Here is a 26037-nt window from a genome sequence, read left to right on the forward strand (position 1 = left end):
TAAGATCATTGTGCAATTGAATTTATGGTCTAAACATATGCAAGGATGAAAATGTCTCTTTAAATAATTTGTACAAATAATATATATTTTTTGTAATAAGCACAAATACAAATTTGTACAATATATATATATAGTAACTTTTTCGAAAAACCTTTTTAGAATAATAAATTTTAGAGAAATTATCAATAATATTAACTTTTCTTCTTCTTAACCAAAATCAAACTGATATACAACTAGTTGAATAAAGTTGTCTGTAGTTGCATTAGTTGCAGAAACTCGTCAAAAGTGGCATGTAGTTGATTCTGGTTGCTAAAAACTGTATTTTTGCAAAAAAAAATAATTGAAAAATAGCATTTTTACAAATTAAAAAGTATTTTTGCAATTTTAAAAAAAAATGACAGTATTTTTTCAAAAATATTTTTAGACTTGGATATTTTTCAAAAAAGCAATAAATTTTTATTTCAGAACGGAACCGCAAAAAATTTCATAAATAATATAAAACGTTTTTTAATTTTAAAACTCATAATTGAGGCGCTCATTAAGAAAATAACCAATAATATACTGACATCTCATCGATTAGACTCTTCTCATTTACTAGAAAATAACCAATAACATAATGACGATTTATTGGAACCGTACGTTTTGAAGAACTAATTTAGGACACTTATATTTCTTTTATAAAAAAAGGTTATTGGCTGGACACAAAACAAAACAAAAAGATATTTGTATACAAGGTTATTTATGTTTCATTGAAGTTTCACACCCACATTAAATCTGACCAAGACATCCAATAAATCAAAAAAAGAAATAGTCACCGTGTTGAATTTCAACAATACCCCTCCCTCCAATATCCCTGCACTACACTCCACCCCATTCAAAATAACACCAATAATACCAAGGGCATTTTTGACCACTTCCATCTATTTATACACCCTAACCACCCTTCTCATTTTTTCAACTACCACAAACCCTACTCTCTCTCTCAAAGAATAACTACTCTCTCATTACTCTCTCTCTAGAAATGCTAATCAGCTTGACGCTTCCTCCGCAAAGTCTCGGATTCTTGGATTCACGGCGAGCCAGTTTCAAAATCCGAAAGTCGCCGCTTAATCCTTGCGCTCCAAGGTTCTTTAACTCGGCTGCGGTTTCGGTTTCGGTTTCTAACACTACTATCACACGGAAGCACTTGTCTAACCTAGACAAGCTACTTCCTGTCCAATCCGAGCCTACTCCGGTTTTTCCGATACGATCGGATCCGAAACCGAATCCGATCTCGAATGAGGAAGCGAAAACAAGAGGTATTTTAGAAGCTTTAAATTTACCGAGATTTTGGAAAGAGTCGAAGGCTGCGGAGGAAGTTTCTCCGCGGCATTTGAATAGACTCCGTCGACTTTTATCAAAATCGGCGGAGTATTCGCCAAGAAATATTTTAGGTAGTAAGTGGAAGCAGTATCATGGATCTGATAATTGGGCCGGTCTACTTGACCCGCTCGATGAAAATTTACGAAGGGAGATGGTTAGGTATGGTGAGTTTATTCAAGCTGCATATCATTGTTTTCATAACGATCCTGCCACGTCAGCCGATCATGCTCCAGCTGATCGACATGTGGCGCTTCCTGATAGGTCGTATAAGGTGACGAAGAACTTGTATGCCACGGCATCAGTTGGGCTGCCTAAGTGGGTTGACAACGTGGCACCGGATCTTAGCTGGATGACTCAAAGGTCCAGCTGTATCGGTTACGTGGCGGTGTGCGATGATCGAAGAGAGATCGAACGGATGGGAAGGCGAGACATCGTGATCGCGCTTCGCGGGACCGCCACGTGTCTCGAATGGGCTGAAAACATGAGAGATTTACTCGTTCAAATGCCAGGTCAAGACGAAAAAGCCCAATCGCAAGCCAAAGTTGAATGTGGATTTTTGAGTCTGTTCAAGACATCCGGGGCCCACATGCCGAGCTTATCCGACTCGGTCGTTACTGAAATTAAACGACTCGTTGAAATGTACAAAGGTGAAACCCTAAGCATAACGGTCACCGGGCACAGCCTCGGCGCGGCAATGGCTTTGCTCGTGGCCGATGAATTATCGACATCAATCACAAATACTCCTCCCGTGGCGGTGTTCTCATTTGGCGGTCCTCGTGTAGGAAACCGAGGATTCGCCAATCGTCTCGAATCCCAAAACGTCAAGGTGTTACGAATAGTGAACGCACAAGACGTGATCACCAAGGTTCCCGGCATGTTCGTCAGCGAAGGCCTAGACAAAAAACTCCGAGAATCATCCGCTTGTGCAGTCCTCAACATCCTCGACAACAACATGCCGTGGGCTTACACGCACGTCGGGACCGAACTCAAACTCGACACCAAAATGTCACCGTTTCTAAAACCCGATGCCGACGTGGCATGCTGTCATGATCTCGAAGCGTACTTACATCTAGTCGATGGATTCATGGCCTCGAACTGTCCGTTCAGACCAGACTCGAAGAGGAGTTTAGTAAAATTATTAGACGAACAGAAATCGAACATGAAGAGATTGTATACGAACAAGGTGAAATCCTTGAGCTTGAAACCTAGAAGGGATCAGTTTAGGCGCATGCCTAGTGTATTGCCAAGTCCTTCATCTTCTTAACATGAATAATAAAAAAACAATATCTTTGTATGATGTGTTAAGTGTAGTGTAATTGTATCCAGTTGTGTATGTTCTTGTACAAATTAAAGCCAGATCTGTGAGTGTATGCCTGTGTCATTTTATCTGTACTTGGCATTTGTTTTTTTAAGCTAAACCAGCTCATGTTTCTGTGTTGAAATAGCATATGCATTTGGTTTTGTAAATATTGGGTTCAATTGTAATGCATATTGTGAAATGTGTAGCTGCAATTTCAATAACATTGGGATCAATAGAATCTCTCCCTATGGATAAATTTCAAAGTTCGAGATAATCTTTTACTGATTTTTTGAAAAATAATATAGTTTAAAAATGTTTTTGCAAAAATACTGTCTTTTTTTATTTATTTTTTGCAAAAATATCTTTTTATTTGTAAAAATACTATTTTCATTTTTTTTTATAAAAATACGGTTTTACAACTAAAATCAACTGCATGTCATTTTTTGGTTGATTTCGTATTTTTACAAAAAAAATTAAAAAATAATAAAATCTCAAAAAAAAATTAGAAAAATTAGTATTATAGGTAATTTCTCAATCTTATACTATAAATATTTTACCAACATCTGCATAGAAACATATGCATATTTCATAAAATTCGAACTCTCAACCTGACAACCATCTTAAAAAGACGGAGAAAAGATTCGAAGAGATTTTGAATTTTCTTAAAAAATTCGGGAGCAGAGCGTAAAGCCATGGAAATGCACAAGCAGGATGGCAAACCCACCAGCAAAGTGCACAAATGTGGAGGGACCATTAAAGAGCATAAAACCATTATTGGTGGTTTGAACCTCACAACTTTTGTTTGTTTTCCGGCAGGACCGGCACTGCAGTATACAATAATAAAGGACCATGTCCATGCCCAATAATTATGAGCATATCCGATGTCAACGAGATTGGATGCACATGGTATAATAGATTATTAAACTAAAGAAACAAAAAGAAATATAAAAAAAATTATCACGCCATGTTATTATTGTTTATTTACATTGGGTGTTTTTTGAGATGTGTAATATGACGCTGAAATGAAATATAATTTAATATTACTGTCAGGAACTAAATTATTGTGTATCACCTGCAAAGTAAAACGACAAGATGTCCTATTGAAATCGTGAAAGGGCAAGTGATTAAATAATAGTATTCCTTTTTTTTGTCAAAACAGAAATGGAGTTAAATTGTCAATCAGTACATCACTTACCGTTAAATATGATCAGCTGAAAATTTTGCGATGTTAGTATTCCTTCTCCCACAGGACATGTGTTGGGACATGGAGAGAACTATTTGCAAAAATACAGGTGGAGCTTTTCAAGAAAAAATAAAAATATTTATTGAATATCGTTAGAGCGTATTTGTAAAGACTTTCATGAATCAATGAACATTGATAAGAAGAAATGAAGCATAATGAAGCAGAAATGAAGAACTAGAAAATAGAAATGTACCTAATTCATTTTTTCATTTGTAAAACTTAGTATAGAAGTTACAAGTGTATCTATTTATACTAATACAAAACATAACAGAATTTAATTATATATGTAAGGTTGTGTTTGGTTGTAAGGAATCTGTACTGTTATTAGCCCCCCTTTGAACTGCCATGGTTTGTGCTGCAAAAGCTTTATGCTTGTCCTTAGCCCCTCCACAAATTGAGCTCATAACAGAAGAAGTTGAGGCTGTAGATGATGAATGAAAAGTGAGACCCAATTTGCTTGAACAATACCAATGTGGAACCTTACCAAGTCCTTTAGTAAGCAAGTCAGCAAGATTTTCTTTGGAAGCAATATGTGTTACCTTTATTAAACCAGAAGTTATTTTCTCCCTGATAAAATGAACATCCAGTTCAATATGCTTGGTACGAGCATGATAAACCCGATTAGCTGTAAGATCTATAGCTGCTTTACTATCACAAAATAACGGAGTAGTGGAAACTGGTACTGTGAGTTCTGCCAAAAGATTTTGAAGCCATAAAACTTCACAAGATGAATATGCTAATGCCCTGTATTCAGCTTCCGCTGAGCTTCGAGAAGTTACTGATTGTTTCTTAGCACGCCATGAAATAGCCACTGATCCCAACAAAAAACAATAACCACCAACTGAGCGTCTGTCAATAACATTTCCTGCCCAATCACTATCACTATATCCCTTGAAATCAAGAGAATTCTTCGTGGGAAACAATAAACCATGTTCAGATGTGTGTTTGAGATAACGAAAAACTCTTTTAACTGCTTCAAAATGTGCAGTACGAGGAGCATGTAAGAACTGCCTTAATGTTTGAACATAATATGCAATAGTTGGTCGTGATGATGTAAGATATAATAGCTTGCCCACTAATGATCGATACAATGAAGAATCTGAAATAAGATCCCCAGATTCAACATTATCAAACAACTTAACATGTGGGTTAATGGGCACAGACAATGGCTTGCAATCCATTATATTTGCAGACTTAAGCAAATCCTGAACAAATTTCTGTTGATTCAGAAATATACCTTGATCATTCCTGTAGATTTCTAGCCCCAAATAATACTTGATTGGTCCTAAATCTTTGATGCTAAACTGAACATCCAACATTTTTTTTAAAGAATGAACAGTGGGCATATCATTTCCAGCAATCAAAATATCATCAACGTACACAACCACAGCCATAAAAATAGATCCAGATGTATAAGTGAACAAGGAGTAATCTAACATAGACTCCTTATAACCAACTTGAATCAAAAAGGACGTGAGCTTAGCAAGCCATTCACGTGAAGCTTGTTTTAAACCATAAATTGATTTAATTAATCGACAAACCCAGTTCTTTTGAGAAGATTGAAATTTATAACCCAAAGGAGGTTCCATGTAAACCTCTTCATTCAAATCTCCATGCAAAAAAGCGTTATTAACGTCTAATTGCTCAACAAACCATCCCTTAGCTGCAGCAATTGTAAGCAAAGTGCGAACAATAACCATTTTTACTACTGGAGCATATGTATCATGATAATCCACTCCTGCAGATTGAGTATATCCCTTCGCAACTAATCGAGCCTTCAATCTATCCACCTCTCCATTAGCTAAATACTTTACCTTGTACACCCATTTACACCCAATGGTTCGTTTTTCAGGAGGTAAAGGAACAAGTTGCCAGGTTTTATTTGCCTCAAGAGCAGCCAATTCCTTTTGCATGGCTTCAATCCACCGAGGATGCTTTATAGCTTGATGATAGAATGTAGGCTCAAATACAACATTGGAATATGCTAAAACAGATTGTTCATTAGCATTATAGGTATAACTCGACATATGTGAAGTGAGGAGATCAAAAGGGATTATTCTGACCAGAAACAAGATTTGATTTTGTATTAATTTGATAATCAGACCACCATGATGGTCGTGTTTTGGAACGAGTTGACTGTCTAGAAGCAAGAGATTGAGAACCAATTGGAAGAACAGACTCAGTATGATCATCATTGTTAAGAGGACAACTAACATGAGTATGTTCAGTATTAACAAGACACTGTACTGGATTAGAGGAAACTGGTGAGTCTGAAAAATTAGATTCTGGCAAAGAAGGATTACCAGTGGATTCTGTCAAAGAAGGAATACAAGTAGATGAAATAACTGTATTATTGGTTAACCAATCAAGGAAAGTATAAGAATTTCCAGAAGTTGTATGAGAGTTTGAAAAAACAGATGAAGATTTCAGATGATAAGGAAAGATATGCTCATAAAATTTCACATGTCTACTAACAAAAATGGAAGAATTATCCTATATAAGCAATCTATAACCCTTCTGTAGATATGGGTAACCAAGAAATACACATTGGATGGCTCGAGGTGCAAGTTTATCATTAGAATGAGTGGAGGAGTAACATAAACGACCAAAATTTTTTAAAGTACTATAATCATGAAGCTTGTTGTAAAGAATTTGATAAGGACTCTTATGGTTGAGAATTGGAGCGGGTAAAATATTAATGATGTAAGTGGCTGTAAGAAGACATTCCCCCCAGAATTTTGGAGGAAGACCTGCTTGAAATCGTAGGGCTCTAGTAACTTCAAGTAAGTGTTTATGTTTACGTTCTACTTGTGCATTTTGTTGTGGTGTATATGTGCATGATCTTTGGTGTTGAATTCCAAGATTAGAAAGGAAAGATTGAAATGAATAACTTAAAAACTCACTTCCATTATCAGTACGGATGAATTTGATTTGAGCTTGGAATTAATTTTTAACATACGCAGCAAATGACTGAAATTTAGATAAGACATGTGCTTTACTTGGTAAAAGAAATGTCCAAGTAGCACGACTACAGTCATCCACTATCGTCAAGAAGTACTTGTAACCATGAGTACTAGCAACATGATAGGGTCCCCACACGTCAAGATGCAAGAGACCAAATTTAACAAGTTCATGAGATTAACTATGTTTTGGAAAAGGAAGCATAGTTTGCTTAGAAATTGGACAAATTGGACAATCAACATTACATTTTTGTAAAGTATCAATACAATCAATGTGACTAAGCACAGAATTAGGAGCATGTCCTAGTCTAAGATGCCATAACTTAGACTTGACAGTACTAGAAGAAGTATCAACATTACAGATAATAAAATCATCAATACTAGAAGGAATAGTTTGATTAGAAGACAAAACTTGACCAAAGTAGTAGAGACCTCCTCTTTCAGCACTAGTGGCCAGAATCACTTGGTTCTGGTCCTGAAAAGTACATTGAGAATGAGTAAAAAGGACTGAACAAGAATGATCTCTACTCACTTTACTAATGCACAATAGATTGCAATTGAGAATAGGAACCAGTAAAACATTAAGCAAGATGATCTTAGGTGTCAAAGTGACTGAACCAGTTTGATGAACCAAAATAGTTTGTTGATTTGGCAAAGCAATATGGAAAGGCTGAGTGATTGTGCAAATATCATGCATAAGAGAGATATCACAACACATATGGTTCGAGGTACCAGTATCAACAATCCATAATGATCCTACGCTAGGAGGTGTATATGAAAGCATGGAATAAGCCAAACCTGTCATTTGACCAATATGATCTTCTGGAGTGGCATTGTGTTTGTTCTGCATCATCATATTCATAAGGTGAGAGACTTGTTTCTGAAGTTGCTCCATAGAAATTTGTGAAGATGCAGGAGGTACAGAAGCACCACTGGTTGAAGATGATGTCCCTAAAACAAAAGGAACATTGAAAGTAGAACTTGGATCTCCAGAAAAACCAGATACTTGTATAGATTGGGGATGACTTCTGAAACCTTGATTATTGAATTTCCCCCTTCCCCTACCTCTGGAAGAAGGATAACCTATAAGCTTGAAACAAGTTTCCTTAGAATGTTCATCCTTATGACAATAAGCACATTTCAGAACTTTCTTGTTCAATACATCGGTCTTGGAGACAAAACTATTTGAACTGTTAAAATGACTTGATCCTGTAACAGAAGCTGAAAAAGAAGGAGATATCAAATGACCCTGTCTTTGCCTATCTTCTTGCTTAATCAAAGAAAATGCCTGAGTCAATGTGGGTAAAGGATTCATCATTAATATTTGCCCTTTAGCAGAAGAATAACTCTCATGTAATCCCATAAGAAACTGCAGTAATCTTTTCCTTTGCTCTCTTTCATCTTGCAACTTGTGAGTTGCATAGACACAACCAGCAACAGTGCAGACAAAAGCAGGCTCCAAAGCACCATATTCATCCCATAGGTTTTTCATTTTGTGATCATACAATTCCACAGTTTTATCACCTTGTTCCAGAGTGCGTAAATCTTTCAACACTTGATATACACGATGACCATCCACACAAGAAAACTGATCATTCAACTCATCCCATATATCTTTGGCATAGTGAACAAAATCCATCCCATTACTGATTTCATCAGAAACTGTATTAAGGATCCAACTGATTATCATGTCATTAACTCTGTCCCATTGAGCCCTTAAGGGTGAAGATGTATCAGGAATCGGGAAAGTTCCATTAACAATACTGAGTTTGTTCTTAGCTGACAATGCTATTGTAAGAGACCTTTTCCAATGACCAAAATTCTCTGTCCCAGTCAATTTCTTAGAGATCAATATTAGACCAGGATGATCAATATTCTGAAGGAACAATGGATGTTGACTAGAAACATTATTACTATTACAATCAGTTTCTAGTTCCTCAACATTATTTGTTGCAGTATCATTATTTGTAGCATTATTGGCGGAATTGGATCCATTGCCAACCACATGTGCATACGAATTCCTAGCCATTTGAATCAGATATTAAAGTCTTAACACTCTCAAACAATCAATTTTCCATTCAATAAGAACACTAAGCAACAAACCTTCAATACGACGAAACTAAACCCTAATTAAAGTCAAGTATCACAGATCTGAAGACATACAGTAGTGAAAGCATCAAAACAGAACTTCATTAAGACTTTCATAAGGAGATTCAGAATCAGAGAGATCGAGATAAACAAAAGAGATAGAGAGAGAGAAAGATCGAGAGAACGAGATTAATGCCTGAAACTTTCAAGGAGATCAATGTATAATCGTAGTCAGTAAATCGGCGATTGTGATGTAATTGTGATGATAAATCTTCATCAAATGATTATGATTATGATAATCAAGGCTTGCGGAAGATTATTCTTGAATCATATAGCTCTGATACCATAAAGACTTTCATGAATCAATGAACATTGATAAGAAGAAATGAAGCATAATGAAGCAGAAATGAAGAACTAGAAAATAGAAATGTACTACCTAACTCATTTGTAAAACTTAGTGTAGAAGTTACAAGTGTATCAGTATTTATACTAATACAAAACATAACAGAATTTAATTATATATGTAAGGCTGTGTTTGGTTGTAAAGAATCTATAGTTTTGACTTTATTATACTGTTATTAATTTGTCAACAAAGAAGATAAAGAGATGGAGGTATAAACACTTGCACGATTTTAATATCGCTCTGTTATGAAAGCAAGTGTGGTGATTAGTAACAAATCTGTGAGAATCTGGTAGAAAGGTGTTCAAAGGCAAAATACTATACCCCGACAGTAATAGATATTGGCAGGGGCGTAGCCAGAAATTAAAGTTAGTGAGGTCAAAATTTGAAAATTTTCGATAATTTGAATATTTATTGTATAAATTTTATTTTAGTGGGATAAAATATTAATATTCTGTGTAAATTTTGACAAAAATATGATTGTTTTAATAAAAACAATACTTTTTGAATAAAAGTTGATTGTGGTCAACTGACCCCAAGGCTGGCTACGCCCCTCGACATTGGTGTCAAAGTAATAGTTGCATATTTTCTGGAAGCCAAATTAACCAATTTAAAAGTGTCAGCGTCGGATTATTGTCTTATACTACTCCCGCTAGTAGTAAAGAAATATGCAAACAAAACGATTTTGTTTTGAAAATGCCTGGTTACGTAATCCAATGTGCACTAAAGTAATAAAAGAAATATGAGAGGATACATCATCAGCCTCATTTAGAGATAAATTTAATGCTTGTTCTGAATCGTTAACATAATGCGGAAAAGACATACAGCGAAAATTTTCAAAGCACGTATAGAATAAAATACGAAATGATACAAACAGTGCGAGGATATCACGATAATTTGTCACCTCATTTTTTGAAAACAATTATTCACGGCTTTAGAAACAGAATGGGGAGACGTGGGGGATTATACGCATAGCCCAATAACAGTAAAGTATAATGTAAATTTTTTTAAACCAGTTACGAAAAGAGAAGTCAAACATGCATTGTTTCACATGCATCCTAATCAGTCACCAGGACCCGGCAGTATGAGCCATGCACCCATGCCTTCTATAAAAAATGTTGGCACATCCTGGGAGACGACATCATACAGGTAGTTCAGTAATTTGTTAATACAGACACATTTGCGGATAAGCTAACAGATACAAACATTGAGTTGGTCCCAAAAAAACCAATTTGATTTCAATGCATGCCAATCTGATTTCAATGCATGACTTAAGACCAATTTTCTATATTTAATATAGTCGATAAGCTGGTCTCCAAATTGCTTGCTAATCGGTTAAAGGAAGTAATATGATTGGTCATATATGAAAACATAGGTGCTTTTATATCGACCGCTTAATTATAAATAATATTATGATCGCATATGAGTTGATGCATTATATGAAGTGAAAGACGACAGGATATGAGGGATGGATGACACTAAAATTAGACATGAGTAAGACGTATGACATAGTAGAATATGAGGGGTATCTCCGAGCTGTTTTGAATCAGATGGGTTTTAATTATACAGTGGTTAGTAAACTCATAAGGGATAGCCGATTTACTCCATATCAGCTAGATGAAAGTCAGTAAACACTTCTTGAAAACCTTGAATCAACCACGAGGGGTACATGGGTCATCCTCATTTACTAGCCTACCCTAATACATTGCTCATATTCCCTGATTAGACATTATGTGAGGTTGTTATCTCTTATTAAATGTCTGATAAGATTCCAAGATCATGCTTTGCTTTTCTGGGCCACCAGACCTTTAGGAAATTGAAAATCCATGGGGGCCAAGCCCATGGCAATTTCAGATCAAAATAGTTACATACACGTGATGTAGATAAATTAAAAATAATATTTTTGTATTTTTCAAGTAAAAATCGAAAACAATAACAATGCCACATTTGTTCGATCACAATGTATTGAATTAAGAGTTCAATAGTAATGTGACTATACAAAAAAAAGCCAAAAACCTAAAAATATGGAGGTTGAAGTTTAAATTAACCTTCGAGTTTGGCCATATTGTTATGAATTTTTTATTTCAGTCTCTAGTCTTGAGAAATGAAATTTAAACACTATAACAAATGATTAATCTATTTAAATCTAACCATTTATATAATATAATAAACAAAATATATGATGTACATAGGGAGATGGTCAAATATAAACCAACTTTATTCTAAAAACTAGAAACCAAATTTTATCCACACATTCTCTCTCCTCCCTCCAATTTCACGTGACTCCCTCTGTACCCTATACCCTTGCGTAAATAATTTTATTCCTGTTTTTAATTTAATTTTTTCATTAATCGACAAACCTTTTTTAAAAAAATTGACTTCACTATATTTTTCTCCATCTCCCAACGATCAATTTGCATACCATATTTGATATATTCTGACGATAATCACTATTTATATTTAACAGAATCACTAAATCGGAATTACTATAATTTCAGAACTTTCTTAATTTTAGTGATTCTCGTAAGCATAATTAGTGATTCAAGATATAGAAATTAGTATCTAAAATTTAAATTGGAACTTAATTTAGTAGTTGTTAAGTTTTTAGGGTTCACCAATTTCTTAAATAGGTTTTAAAAATATTTAACTCTTTCTAATAATAAGAACTTAGTTGATAAACATTCCATCTATTTAGGGTTTAGAGCCTTTAGGCCTAAACCCTAGAGATTTAAGGCCCTAAACCCTAGAGCCTAAACCCTAACTTAGTCTAGCCCTAAATCCTAGAAACCAGATCGTGTAAATAGTGATTTCTATGTACAATATAGTGATTACTATGTACAGTTTAGTGATTGTCGTCATACAATTTAGTGATTGAAGAGTATATAAGTATGAATTCCATACTCATAGCAACGCTTTGTCTCCCCCTTTTTAATTTCTTTTTATGCTCTCGGACCTTCTCATGTGTTTTCTTTTCTTTATTTATTTAGACTTAATAAAATCATAGCGCACATAAATGGACCCGACCTAATAAAATTCAATACGTCTCTCTGTTCCTTTTATATTATTAGTTAAATTAGCTAAATTTTAGTGATTCTTATAAGTATATTAGTGATTTATCGCCGGAATAACACATATGGTATTCATACTGATCGTTGAAGGATGTACAAAAATACAATGAAGTCAATTTTTTTTAAAAAAAACTCGTTGAATAAGAGAAAAAATTAATTTAAAAATGGAAGAAATTAGTGGTGCGTGTGTAACAGGTGCATGTCAGTCATGTGTGGGTTGTCAGGCGCATGTAATTTTTATTGGGTTGATTTTGTTTCTAGTTTTTATTTAAGGCAACTTCTATTTTAACAACCCCCTATATATATAATTTGTTGTTTGATTTTGTTTCTTTTGGTTATCTCTTTCGATTAAAACCGTTAAATATTTTAAATCAAGTTGATGAAAATTGTTGAATTTGATATTAAATAACTGTCTTAGGTTTGAAACTCGCAACATATATTAATTATCAATAATATTTAAGTTAGTTTCAATAATATTAAAATTATTTTATATATTGGTCTCAACTTCCTTTGATTATTTACTTCTAATTACAACTATTAGATTTTCAAATCAAATTGATCAGGACTGTTCGATTTGATGTTAAAGATTTTCTAAATAATGGTATGAGGTTCGGATCACATCAACAACATATATTAATCAATAAAATTAAAGTTAGTTTATACATTTGTTTCATGTTCGATTCATTTTAATAACATGCATTAATTAACATATTAAACATATTTCACTTTATTTTACTTAATATTGGGTAAATATTAAATACTTAAAATCAAATTATTATTATGTGTTAAATAATTTTTTTTTATTGTGTTACTCTTTATTAAAATTAAATATATTATTCAAATTTATTATATATAATACGTATATATATATTAGTATTTCATTAAATTTATATTTAATGAAATATGAATAAAAGATATTAAGTGTTAATAATGCTTGTGTATCGCGCATGTTTTAGGATAATCATAAATTAAGGGTTAAATATCAAATATACCATTATATAACTAGCGAAATATTAAAGTTACCACCAATAAATTCGGGATCTCAAATTGGCCATTTTTTACACAAAAATGGTAATATTCGGTGAGAAATTTGAGATGTCGTTAGCTTATGACCCACTTGAGAAGTGGCTAATTTGAGAACCAACTACTTGAAAATTACCAATTTGAGACCCCAAACTTATCGATAGTAAATTTGAAAATTTTCTAATTATATAGTGGTTAACTTGGTAATTGACCCTATAAATTATTAGTTAACATTATATGTTGAATTCGTAAATTATTAAACAAGAAAAAAATGGATTTTAACCATTTACTATGAAGTTTGATATTTTTGTGGAACTTTAAATTTTTGTTGAAATTTCTTCCAATTACCTCAAAGACTTATTATGTCTACAATAATATATTTTTAGGCCAACATTGCCCGTCAACAATTTTCTTGTCATTTTCATTTATTAAATAATTTAAATCGCATAGTGTTTCTAAAAAAATAATACAAATCGTATAAAATGTAAATTGAATTGTGTACTAAAAATAGAAAAAAAAATATACAAATTTGTTATTATAAGGATATATTTTGGTAATGAATTTTTACAACATATATATTTTTTAATAACAATCAAGTCTTTATTCTGGTACCGAAAAACATGTTAAAGGTTAGAGGGAAAATAAAGACTAGTAAAAAACACATTAGCAATCGAACTTGACGTAACTAGTATACGAGTAAGTATAATTTGTAAAATGTATGTAAAAAAATTACAATGAGCGTAAAAAATTGAAACTGAAATAATAGCCACAAAAACTAATAAATCACACTGAAAAACTAAACAGCTAAAGAAAATAAAAAAAAATTGATCCGAAAAAATCAAGTAGTGGTGAGGTTTTGGTTCTGATTTTTAATTAAAATCGAACCGAAATTAACCGCGCCGTTATATTGTATTAATATATATATGTGTGTGTATTATCATAACTTATAAATAATTGGTTTTAATTGTTTGTTACATAAATATTTGCTTAACTTTAGAATAATAAATTATATAATAAAACACTATAAGCTAATTGTGAGCAATACCTGAATACTCTTAAATCATAATTTTTAAAGATGTGTATAGTCGAATTTTCCATATGTTTTGATATGTTTTTTCTTTTCATTGACGTGGACATATTTTTTTCTTTCATATTTTTTCTTTTTACTTTTATTATTAGATCTTGATTTCTATCATTTTTTAAAAAATAATTTTTAAATTAAAAATCATCGGAGGATCCAATTTTTTTATCTTCTTCAATCAAGCATGTGGTTTTTCGTTTTCAAGGGGTCCGGCTTCTCTTATTTTTGTGATTTATTTTGTGGATATAAGGTTTTCATCTATTTCGTAATTTCAATTTGTTATGGTCTCTCCTTAGTGTGAGATTTGGTATTTCTCTCATTTGTTTGTAAGAGTATGATTTTTTATTTAATGATAAAAGTTTCTATGATATTACAAGTATGGTCGATAGCATAAACGAGGTTAGTTCTAACCGAATGTGATGAAGCGTGTACATGCTAATATATCATTTTCAATAAATGGCATGATTGTTTCTCCAAAATAATGAATTAATCAGCTATTTTTCTGTTTTATATTTGTTCGACGCGACTATCTTTATGGATGTCGTATGACTTTTAATTATTGAATTAATTTCTTACTACAAAATATGCATTGTCAGAATTTGATTCATACTTTATACTTGCGTTCAATTTATTTGACGAAATATGAAATATAACATGTCATGTTAAGATGATTAAAAATTAACTGAAATCATTACACACTTGCGGCTTGCTCCCGAGTTTTTTAATGGGAAGGAAGTAAGTGATTAGGAGGTAAAGTACTTTCATCCCATTTTTGGAGTGAAAGTTTTGGAGTGAGAGATTGTTAAATTTGCATTCAATAACACTTGTTTTCGCTCATTTTAAAAACTCGGGAGCACGATTACGGATAGAAGTGAAACAACTTTACTTACCCTCCACTTGCTTTCCTTCCTTCTTAAAACTCGGGAGCAAGGCGTTGGTGTTTGTTAGATTTCAGTTTTGTCTAACCTCATGCGTTCTTGACTTCTTGTTGACTTTTAGCAAAGAAAAACAGTACCTAGTGAGGGAGGGGCATTTTCCCGCCCCACTCGAGTCCCGACCCTGATTTGATTTCCGTTCTGAACAGGGTGAGGAATTGAAGATTTTTTCGAATACAAAGCATGGATCGGGAAAATATGTGTGAAAAATTCAAGGATCGGGGTGGGGTCGGGGATTAGTGTCTCCCCGTCCCGATCCCCGACCCCGAATCATATTTTAAATAAAAATAATATTATATTTATAAATATCTTAAATAAATATTAAAATATATATACAATATATTATTATTCTCGATTTAATATCTCCTAAATGATTTAAGTTTACTTATCGTGGTATTATTTCATTATAGCAATATTACTTTTGTTTATTATTGATACTATGAATAAATATTAATTTAAATTAAGATTAAAAATTAATACTCCCTCAGTCTCCCTGAATTGTTTACATTAATTTTCGGCACGCTTTTCAATACTCGTTTAAAGTATAATTCCATAATTTTTTTTTATTTTTTTTCTGAATAAAAGTTTTATTAAGGATAAAAAATTAAAAAAAATTATGAAATTATACTTTATAGAAGCCTCGAAATACGTGCAAATAGTGAACGTAAACATCCCAGTGGGACGGAGAGAGTATTAAATTTTAAAGAAAAACTATATATTACTTTCTTAGTCTCTTCCACTTGTTTACATTTTTGAGAAAATATTTGACACGCATTTTAAGGTGCATAAAAAGTATAGTTATGTAACTTATTTTTACAATTTTTGTTTTATGAATAAAAGTTGAATATTTGTGTGGAAAATATTGTGCAATACATGCATGTACATAACAAGACTAAGTTACCTTGACAACCCTAATAATAAGTTGTATGTTAATCTCGTTGTATTATGTAATAATATTTCTTAAGTCTGTAAAAATGCCAAGTAGATTAGACTGAAAAATTATTCTATGAACAACCATCAAGATAAGGAATAAACTTTGGAAGAAGATCAATCTTGATCATACCTCCGAAAAAAGTGTAGAAGTTTGGAGTTGAATACGTTGTTCTAGCAAAAATGTTATAAGTCAGATCTCGACAAGTCACAAATCAAGGAATATAAATAAGTATGTCGAGAAGTCTAAATTGGCTTGTAGAGAAGTCCCAAGAGATATCGACAAGTCAAAAGTCTATGTAGAGAAATGGAGATATCGACAAGTCAAAAGTCTATGTTGAAAACTGGAGATATTGATAAGTCAAAAGTTTATGTGGAGAACTGGAGATATCGACAAGTCAAGAGTTTTTGTAGAGAACTAGAGATATCGACAAGTCAAAAAGCTTATAGAGAACTGGAAACCTCGACAAGTCAAAAATTTATGCAGGGAACTTGATATATCGATAAGTTATTTTACTTTTCGATAGGTGACATCTCTACACACCAAAAGAGATCTCGACAAACAACCTCATAATTCAGAATACAAACAACTTGAAGATCTATGATTATCAATCAAAAATTAATTATATCACTGAATTGGAAGCCTACAAATGCAGCTTGAAGAATACAAGATCAATGGTCTGGACAAAGGAGGGTCACATACCTAGTAAATTATGCATAGATATGATGCACCAGAAATAGAAATGGACAAAGGAGGTTTAGAAAATGTGTTAGTCTATTTTAGTGCAAGTTCTGTAAACTGTGCATGTTGATCTATAAAACATGTCACGGGTCCCTTGTTTAGCAGTAACAAACAGATCTAGGAAATCTTGTAATTCTCTAAAGAGAAGTAGATGGGTTCTTATTTTCAAGAACACAGATTTGTAGTAAGACAAATTTGATTTAATACAAATCAAGTGAGTTTTTGATAAATTGCTTGTACGTTTACATTTAATATTTTATCACTACAAATTCTTCTAGATGTTTAGTTCCACAAGACACAAATACTCACAATTAAATCAAGGAAATAAGAAGACACAATTACCCCCCTCTATTTGTTACACTTCATACATAACACAAAATCTTACCAAACAACACTATACTCATGCTTGAACCAATTGTTAAGTAACTATTTAATCTAAGTAAGATTTTTGAGTCCTTATCTGACAAAGAAGGGGTCCTTGGACATCTTAAACCGGTGTCTAAAACCTTAAAATATTAGAAATCATAAATGACCAATCCAATAATATTAAACTCTGATCCTCTAAAATCCAAAACCAACCACGATCGTTTCAATAACATCCAACTTATATGTCATCCCAAAATCCAAAATCAATTTTCACTCTTACTCCTCTACTACTAAGATGTGCACAATTGTAAACAAACTAGGCATGTAACATGCTACAAAATCGCAATTAGGCATGTTTCAACCTTCACTTTTGGGGTGCCCCGCGAATCAGGTTGGGCTGGTTAAATACAAAATCCTAACCCAACCCATTTTATTCAATTATGGAAATTTTTAACCCAATTAAAGTTCGGTTTAAAAAATTTCAGGCTGGGTCAGTTTAAATTTAGATCGATTTGAGTCAGTTAGAATAAGCCACTATATAATTTATTCGTCGTCTATGAAATTTACGGTTAGAAAATCAAGATAACATGTGTGAATAGAGGTGGAATATCAGAAAATATAATTTTTTCAAGAACACGAAATAAATGGTAATGTAGCGATGTTATTTTATTATTATTATTATTATTATCGTAGGGCACCCGCAACCGCTACCATTCGAGTGCGTGAGTAAACCCCACGGACTCACGAAATAGTCCGCAAATCAGGTGAACCAAGGTAAACCGCATTTAAGCGACATACCCTGGCTTACGAGGCATAATCATAAATTCTCCAATTAAATCGTAACCCAACCCATTTAAGTCAGTTTTAATATTTTTAATCTAATTAAAATCCAATTTAAATCTTTTCAAATTAAATTAGGACCGGTTCGAATCAATTAGGTCGGATCAGACGAGTTTTTGAAACCCATGGACACCCTTATTTCACTTCATATGTTTTGCCCTCAAAAGTTGAAACAAGTAAAAACCCAACCCAAACCCAAAATAACATTTTTGGCCCAAACAAACTTTACCACCATAGACACACAATAGATACAATGCACCTCCCCACACTCTAACCCCACCCACCTAGTAGGGTTTTTAAGAAGATTAGGTTCCTGTCAAAACCTCTCTGCCGCTGTACTACTCTAAACAACTACTCAAACCTATACTTACACAATACACACAGATCCACAATTACACTAATCAAAATGTTAAATTAGGGTTTAATACTTGAATTAATTGTTGAAAGGTCGTTAATTGTTGTTTTAATTGTTGTTTTAAATGACGACTGCTAATCCTTTTGATCTTCTAATTGACGATGACAACGACGACGTTTCGCAGCTTGTTCAGAAGCTGCCGGTGAAGAAAGCGTTGGTGAGGGAGAAAGTTGAGACGGTTAAGGCTGCTAAGCTTCCGTCTAAGCCTCTGCCTCCTGCTCAGGCTGGTAAAAATCTCAGCTTTACTGTAAAAATGTGATTTTTATGTGTGTGATTGTGTGTGTGTGCGTGTGGTTGTGTTGTGTTGATGTTGAATTGGAGTTTGTGTTTTTGTGAAATGTTGAATTAATGCAACTTGTTGTGTGAGAGAGATATTATTGATTATTTTGAGTAGAGAGAAGAGGAAGAGAGAGTAGAGAAAGAGAGAAAGAGAGAGAGAGAATATTGATTATTTTGAGTAGAGAGAAGAGAAAGAGAGAGATTATCAAATAATCTGAGTAGAGAGAGGAAGAGATTATTGATTATTTTGAGTAGAGAGAAGAGAAAGAGAGAGATTATCGAATAATCTGAGTAGAGAGAGAGAGAGAGATTAAGGAATATCCTAAGCCTCTGTCTCCTGCTCAGGTTGGTAAAAATCTAAGCTTTACTGTAAAAATGTAATCTTTGTGTGTAATTGTGTGTGTGTGTGTTCTATTTGTTGTGTTGTGTTGCTTTTGAATTGAAGTTTGTTTCATTTGAAATGTTGAATTAATACAAGCTTGTTGTGTGTGTGAGAGACAGAGAGACAGAGAGAGATTATTGATTATTTTGAGTAGAGAGAAGAGAAAGAGAGAGATTATCGAATAATCTGAGGAGAGAGAGAGAGAGAATATTGAATATTTTAAGCCTCTTCCTCCTGCCCAGGCTGGTAAAAATCTAAGCTTTACAGTAAAAATGTGATCTTTGTGTGTAATTGTGTGTGTTCCATGTTGTGTTGTGTTGATTACTTGATTTTGAATTGAAGTTTGTTTTATTTGAAATGTTGAATTAATACAAGCTTGTAATGTGTGTGTGTGTGAGAGAGAGACATGGAGTGGTTGTTGATTATTTTGAGTAAATAAAAGAGAAAAGAGAAAGAGAGAGATTATTGTATATTCTGAGTATATATATATATATAGAGAGAGAGAGAACTTTTACAAGCTTGTCATGTGTGTGTGAGGGAGGGAGGGGGATAGAATTTGCACAAGCTTCCGGTGAAGCCTCTGCCTCCTGCCCAGGCCGGTAAAAATCTAAGCTTTATTGCAAAAATGTAATCTTGATGTGTGTGTTTAATGTGCCGTTATGTTGTTTTGATGTTGAATTGAAGTTTGTACTTACGTCAAATATCGAAATTAATACAGGCTTGTTGAGAGAGAAAGAGATTTGATGATTTTGAGGAGAGAGAGAGAGTACATGTCTATCTGCAAATAAGTTGGTTGATATGCAATTGAACCTTTATATGAAATGTTGATTAATTGTTTAATACTGTAAGAGTGGTAGGAATTATGATGATTGTAGCGAATTCCTTTGGAATTTGATTTACACCCCGTACCAAAAATTGCGTGTGTATGTGTGTATTTTTAATAGGTAATAGATCGATAATGTTTTCTGATTTGCGAAAGTATTATTTGCTAGTTGTTTTATATAACTTTAATTAGCATTTGATGTTTTCTAGTTGATACTTAGTTGATAAATGGATAACTAACATGTATGATTGTATGGGAAGTACTAGCCTTGAAGGTGTATTAGAATTGGAGCCACTAAGAAATTTGAAAAGACTAAATGTCTGTTTGTGTTTCCACAAGCAGATGAAATTGTGTTTAAGGTTCTTTACCGACACGTTATATGTGAGCAGCTTTAATGTGGATATCTGTTGTAATGTCATCATACTAAGGCCGCTTACTGCTGCTCTCATCTGCATATATTCCTGACATCATAACTCACTTATGAATACAAGAATAAGGTGACGTGGTTCTTATTTTGTTCTGAGCTGTTCTCTACGACTATAGTAGCACTATGTGATTCCTGTAGATTGTGAATACTTGCCTAGTGTCCCTGGGTTTACTGATTCAATAAACGCATTCCTTTTATTTTTTGTGCCTAATTAGTAGATGTTATGTTTTATGTAGTATGTCACGTGTAAATGAGGTCATTTAACATTCCAGCTCACTAAAGTGTAAAATCTTCGTTTTTTTTTCTGGTGTCAAGGTCAAGCTAATATTACGTGTTTATAACTGTATGCATTTAATAGTAGCATAATATATGTTTTAATATAAACATGTTCTTCATATTTGAAAAGTGAGGGAGTCAAGGAGTGACGGTCAGCGAGGTGGAGGACGAACTGGTGGCCGTGGGGCTGGACGTGGTCGTGGTGGAAGGTTTGGTCGAGATTCTGCAGATAATGGAAACTCGTACAACAGTGGGTTTTCTGAGGGGTACAGACAACCTGAACTAGGTGATTTAGAAAAGTCTTCTGAAAGACGAGCATATGGTGGTCCTCGTGGGGGTGGAGGAGCTCCTCGTGGGGGTCGCCGCGGTGGTTATAACAACGGGGAAGTTGCAGAAGGTGAACGCCCTCGAAGGGTATATGAACGGCATAGCGGGACTGGCCGTGGGTTAGTCTTTGGTTATTTCTAGATATAAATTTAATTTTCTTTTTGTACCTGATTCACTTTTGATATTTACTTTATTTGTCCTTTTGTACCTGATTCGCTTTTGATTTTTACTTATTATGTATTTGCTTCCATCTTATATGATGCTTTTTGCAGAAATGAGTTCAGTAAGCGTGATGGTGCTGGCAGGGGGAACTGGGGAACTCCCACTGATGACATTGCACCGTAAGGATTTTAATTTAAACTTCCAAGTTTGAATTAAGACCTTTATATTGCTAAATATGTTCTAAAGTAAATATCTGAACCCATTTTCATATATAGAGTAAATGAAGATCCTGCATATGGTGGTGAAAAGAATGTCGATGCTGAAAAAGAACCAGAACATGAAGATGCTGGTGATGCGAGCAAGGAGAATCCTGTGACTGAGCCAGAAGAGAAGGAGCCCGAGGTGATTGTTTTCTCCTGTTGGTATATGTTTATTAGTATGGTATACAGAAAATTTCAGCACCAACTATCATTTCTTTATAAAGAATTCTTAAATAAGGCTGAATAATATGTCATGCTCTCCTTCTTGTTCTAAATGGATAGTATTTAGGAGGATGATGCAAAAAGATACACGACATATATGAACATGGAGATTGCTTTTGATTGTGCCTTGGCTAGTAACAAGGTTATAGCATATTGTGAAATATATTCTTGTTTACTCTGGAGCACAATTTTTTTTTTAAATTTCAAATTTAATGTGGACTCGTGTAACTTGAAAATATGTTTAAAGAATGCATGACAGATAATATCTGACCTTGTCTGGTGTCAACTATTCCCACTGTTACCGAGTCTGGGATATTGGTTTCTCACGTCACATATGTTATATTCTTGGTATGTTACTGCTGTATGTATTAGTTTAATCTAGTCTTATTTAGGTACCAAATTTTTACTGAGATGACAATATTTCTCTAGTCAAGAGCATTGGACACTAGGAGTAGGAACAGTTATGGAATAATGCATCTGGTTTGCTGAACAAACACCATTATCGTTTACCATACAGAAAAAAATATTTGTTTTTAAGGTGCTTTCTGGCCATCTTATTACTTTGAACAATATTGCTAACTTATAGCCTCAATTTTATACAGTGGTTAGTTATATAACTTCTTTTGCATCATTAAAATTCTAATAGGTTAGTTATATAACTTCTTTTGCATCATTAAAATTCTAATAATGTTTCCAATTGCTGAAAGACTGAAATATAAATCTTAATATACAGGAAATGACTCTGGAGGAGTACGAGAAAGTACGCGAGGAGAAGAGGAAAGCATTGCTGGCACTTAAATCTGAAGAGAGAAAGGTTGACTTCGATAAAGATTTTGAATCAATGCAGCTTCTTTCAAGCAAGAAAAACGAAGAAGAGATATTTGTCAAGTTGGTGAGTCATTTGGCCTTGTAGTGTGTTTCACCCAACTAACTCTTTCTATTTTATTTTTCTGTCAAGCTTATATGACATGTTGTATAGGGGTCTGACAAGGAGAAACGCAAAGAGGCGGCTGAGAAGGAGGAAAAAGCCAAGAAGGTAAATTCACTTAGCTTTTGTGTTAGCAAGGAGAAATGCAGTACTAGAATTGATTGTTGTGGAAAATCCTTATACCATGTTTTGTACCACGGAAGTAACTCATTTACGATTACCAGTTTACCATCTGATTGTTCATATTTATTCTTGTACAGGCCCTCAGCATAAATGAGTTTCTAAAGCCTGCGGAAGGAGAAAAATACTATGGCCCTGGTCGTGGTCGTGGACGTGGCCGAGGTCCAAGAGGAGGTTTCAGTGGAAACAGTGTTCGTGCACCAGCAATTGAAGATCAAGGTCAATTCCCTACCCTGGGGGCAAAGTGATGGAGAGGTTTCCTTCCTGCCACAGATGTATGTTGTCTTGGTGGTTCTTAGTGGTGATATATCAGCAGGAATGTTCTAAAATGATCTAAAACTTTATTGGTCTTTTGAGTGTAAATTTAGATGTCTTGCTGGGTTTTATACCCTTGTTTTTTGAACTTGTCATGATACACTTTCATATCTAGGAGATTAGATTTTAATTTTATCTTTGGATCATTAATGATGGCACTAATTTTTATTTGGAATTCTCAAGAACAGTTTAGATTCTCATTTTAAAATATGGATATGTATTCTGATGATCACTTTTTAATTTTCCCACATAGTTCCCTTCAAATGTTGAAATTGGGAAAAAATGCAGCTGGTAGATGATAGAAGAAAGTGATTTACACATCAGTAAGACTTGGCACCCATTATTGTAAATCCTAATAAATTGTGTCTGAATTAGGAAAGGTTTAGGATTTGTCAGTGTTGAATGATCAATTGATCTGAAAACTTGGTATTTTGTGGGGGTTGTGAGTTTGTGACAAATGTGGGCGGTTTCAGGATGTGCTCAGCCTGGAGCAGGTTCAAAGGCTCTCGCTTGCTTTGATAAGAGGGCTGAGCATTTGGTCGGTTGGTCCAAAACCGGACCGAACCTTTTCGACCGAATCGACGAATAATCATTTTCTCTTGGACCGAATCAGATCGAAGTTATATTATGGACCGGATTGAACCGAATCGAATCGAAAAAATTCGATTTGGTTTGGTTTTAGACCTAATTGATCGAAATAGAAAATTGTATTAAAAATTATAAAATCTAAAATATAATTAAAATAATGTGATATGTAGAGTTTTAATAGTGTATAAATACAATTAAAAATTAAAAATTATGATTATAATTTTTAAGAAATATGTAAAATGTGTATAATATGAAATTATTATTTGGTCTATTCGGCCCATACCGAAATATATTTTAAAAGAACCAAACCGAACCGAATCGAATTTTATTTCGGTCTATTTGGTCCGGACCGAGTAGATCGAATTTCTGAAAAAATTAAGACCGAACCGAATTAACACGGTTTGGTTTAGTTTTTCGGTTTCGGTTTAATTTTGCTCGGCTACAAATAAGATTAGGAAAACATGGGAGAAGGACATTTGTTGCTGCTTTGTTATAATTTTTCAGCCTGCAACCATACATGACGGACTGATATTCGGGTTTAGTATTTAATTTTATTTTGGAACCTTATGTGCACACTCTCAATTAATACGTACACATCCTTTATTGAAATCGAGACCAAATATCCCTTATCGTACATAAGAATAATTTGAATTTGAATTTACACATGAGAATATTTGATCTTAATCACAATAAAGGATGTGCACATATCAACTACCTTTATTTTTTGGTAACATAAATGTGTAGTTTACCATCTTGGTCATGGTCATGTCTCTTGAATCTATGTTTATAATTTTAACACCAGCTCAAACTGGACTTGATAAAGAAGGTTCCACATTTGAACTTGATGGCAAGCTCGAACTCGACAGTGGACTTGACAAAATGGGTTCTATTCGACCTCGATCAAGCATTTGGGCTCGATAAGAGTGTTTGAGCTTGACTCAAACTTGGCTCATTTGATTAGCTCCTTGCTGCGAAGAACCTGCTTAGTTTTAATCCAACCAGATTAAGTGGTTCACGCAAGCTAGCTAATAATTATGCTTTACATAAGTACCAGGATATAGCCAGGAGTCTACACAGAAACATCTCTACCCGACTTCTACTCTTAAGATTAGGAGTAGAAGGTCTGCGTGAATTTTGCATGCATGTCAGCCTCCCCACCCTACTTCCGAGTTGGATATACTTGGTGTCCGTTTGAAAATTTTTAAAATAAGTAATTTATCACTTAAATCGAATAAGTGACTAATAAGTGATAAGTTGATAAATGCTTATAAGTTATATAAGTGTTTGGCTAATTTAACTTATAAGTCAGAATTTTTTTTTATTTATATAAACTAAAATAAATAATTTTTAAATATAATTATCTTAATTATTATATTTTAAGTTAGATTAACATTAAAAAAAATATATTTTAAAAAGTAAAATTGATAAAAAAACGAAAAATTAAAATAAGTTGAGAAAAAGTATGTCGTTAATAACATTCAACTTATCAGCTTATACGTTGTAAATTCAACTTATAAGTTGGGTCGACAAACACTTTATAAGTTGGGTCGACAAACACTCGTCAATAAGCTGTTGCGGGCTTATAAGTCAGTAAGCTCACTTGAAAGATTTGCCAAACTGGATGACCGGTCTGAAATAGATGGTTTTCCAGAGTTTAGATCTGGAGGCAGGCATGCTTCACCTTTAACATATACACATATACACGAAAATCTGAACAAGTTTAAAGTGCTAGCATCTGAACAAGTTTAAAGTGCAAGTGAAGCTAGCAAGGCAAGGGTCAAGTTACGAATTCGCGCTGCACAATGTGAATGAGAAGCACATAAGCAAATTTTTAAAATCCGATTGTTCAAGAACTTGGAGTCTTGGAGTTTGATGACTAGGGTGCTAAATTTGTGGCAAGAATATAAAGAGAAATCATAGTGAGAGATACAAAAGATAGTTTCATCTTTTTGAAGGATAACTATATTCTCGAGAATGGCTCACATAGTTAGATACTTTTGAGATTGGAGGAGTGGGGAACTTTCACCTGGATAGCACCTAAATATTAAACTACAAACACGATAACAAGATGCAACCATTGTAGCTGAATTCATATAGGCTGAGAGCCTGAAATGC

At 33.7% G+C, this 26037-nt stretch overlaps 2 protein-coding genes across 2 annotated transcripts; both read left to right on the plus strand.

Moving 5' to 3' along the window:
* The first annotated feature begins 946 nt into the window (after positions 1–946).
* LOC141671383 (phospholipase A1-Ibeta2, chloroplastic-like) lies at positions 947–2794 on the plus strand. The gene has a single exon (XM_074477612.1). It carries the CDS (start codon positions 1022–1024, stop codon positions 2624–2626), a length of 1605 nt encoding a protein of 534 aa, XP_074333713.1. The 5' UTR covers positions 947–1021; the 3' UTR covers positions 2627–2794.
* A 15859-nt stretch (positions 2795–18653) lies between these two features.
* LOC141671380 (RGG repeats nuclear RNA binding protein A-like) lies at positions 18654–23469 on the plus strand. The gene is made up of 7 exons (XM_074477608.1): positions 18654–18980; positions 21071–21386; positions 21540–21608; positions 21705–21831; positions 22645–22803; positions 22891–22947; positions 23100–23469. Exons 1-7 carry the CDS (start codon positions 18818–18820, stop codon positions 23265–23267), a joined length of 1059 nt encoding a protein of 352 aa, XP_074333709.1. The 5' UTR covers positions 18654–18817; the 3' UTR covers positions 23268–23469.
* Positions 23470–26037: the final 2568 nt, after the last annotated feature.

Source organism: Apium graveolens, chromosome 7, assembly GCF_009905375.1.
Source record: "Apium graveolens cultivar Ventura chromosome 7, ASM990537v1, whole genome shotgun sequence".
Taxonomy (NCBI): Eukaryota; Viridiplantae; Streptophyta; class Magnoliopsida; order Apiales; family Apiaceae; genus Apium; species Apium graveolens.

Excerpts from the sequence above, each read along its gene's own strand:
- LOC141671383 (XM_074477612.1), top strand. The coding sequence starts at position 1,022 with ATGCTAATCAGCTTGACGCTTCCTCCGCAAAGTCTCGGATTCTTGGAT.
- LOC141671380 (XM_074477608.1), top strand. The coding sequence starts at position 18,818 with ATGACGACTGCTAATCCTTTTGATCTTCTAATTGACGATGACAACGAC. Across the intron at positions 21,832-22,644 it reads CAGAAGAGAAGGAGCCCGAG|GAAATGACTCTGGAGGAGTA; the intron begins GTGATTGTTTTC and ends CTTAATATACAG. Across the intron at positions 22,804-22,890 it reads AAGAGATATTTGTCAAGTTG|GGGTCTGACAAGGAGAAACG; the intron begins GTGAGTCATTTG and ends CATGTTGTATAG.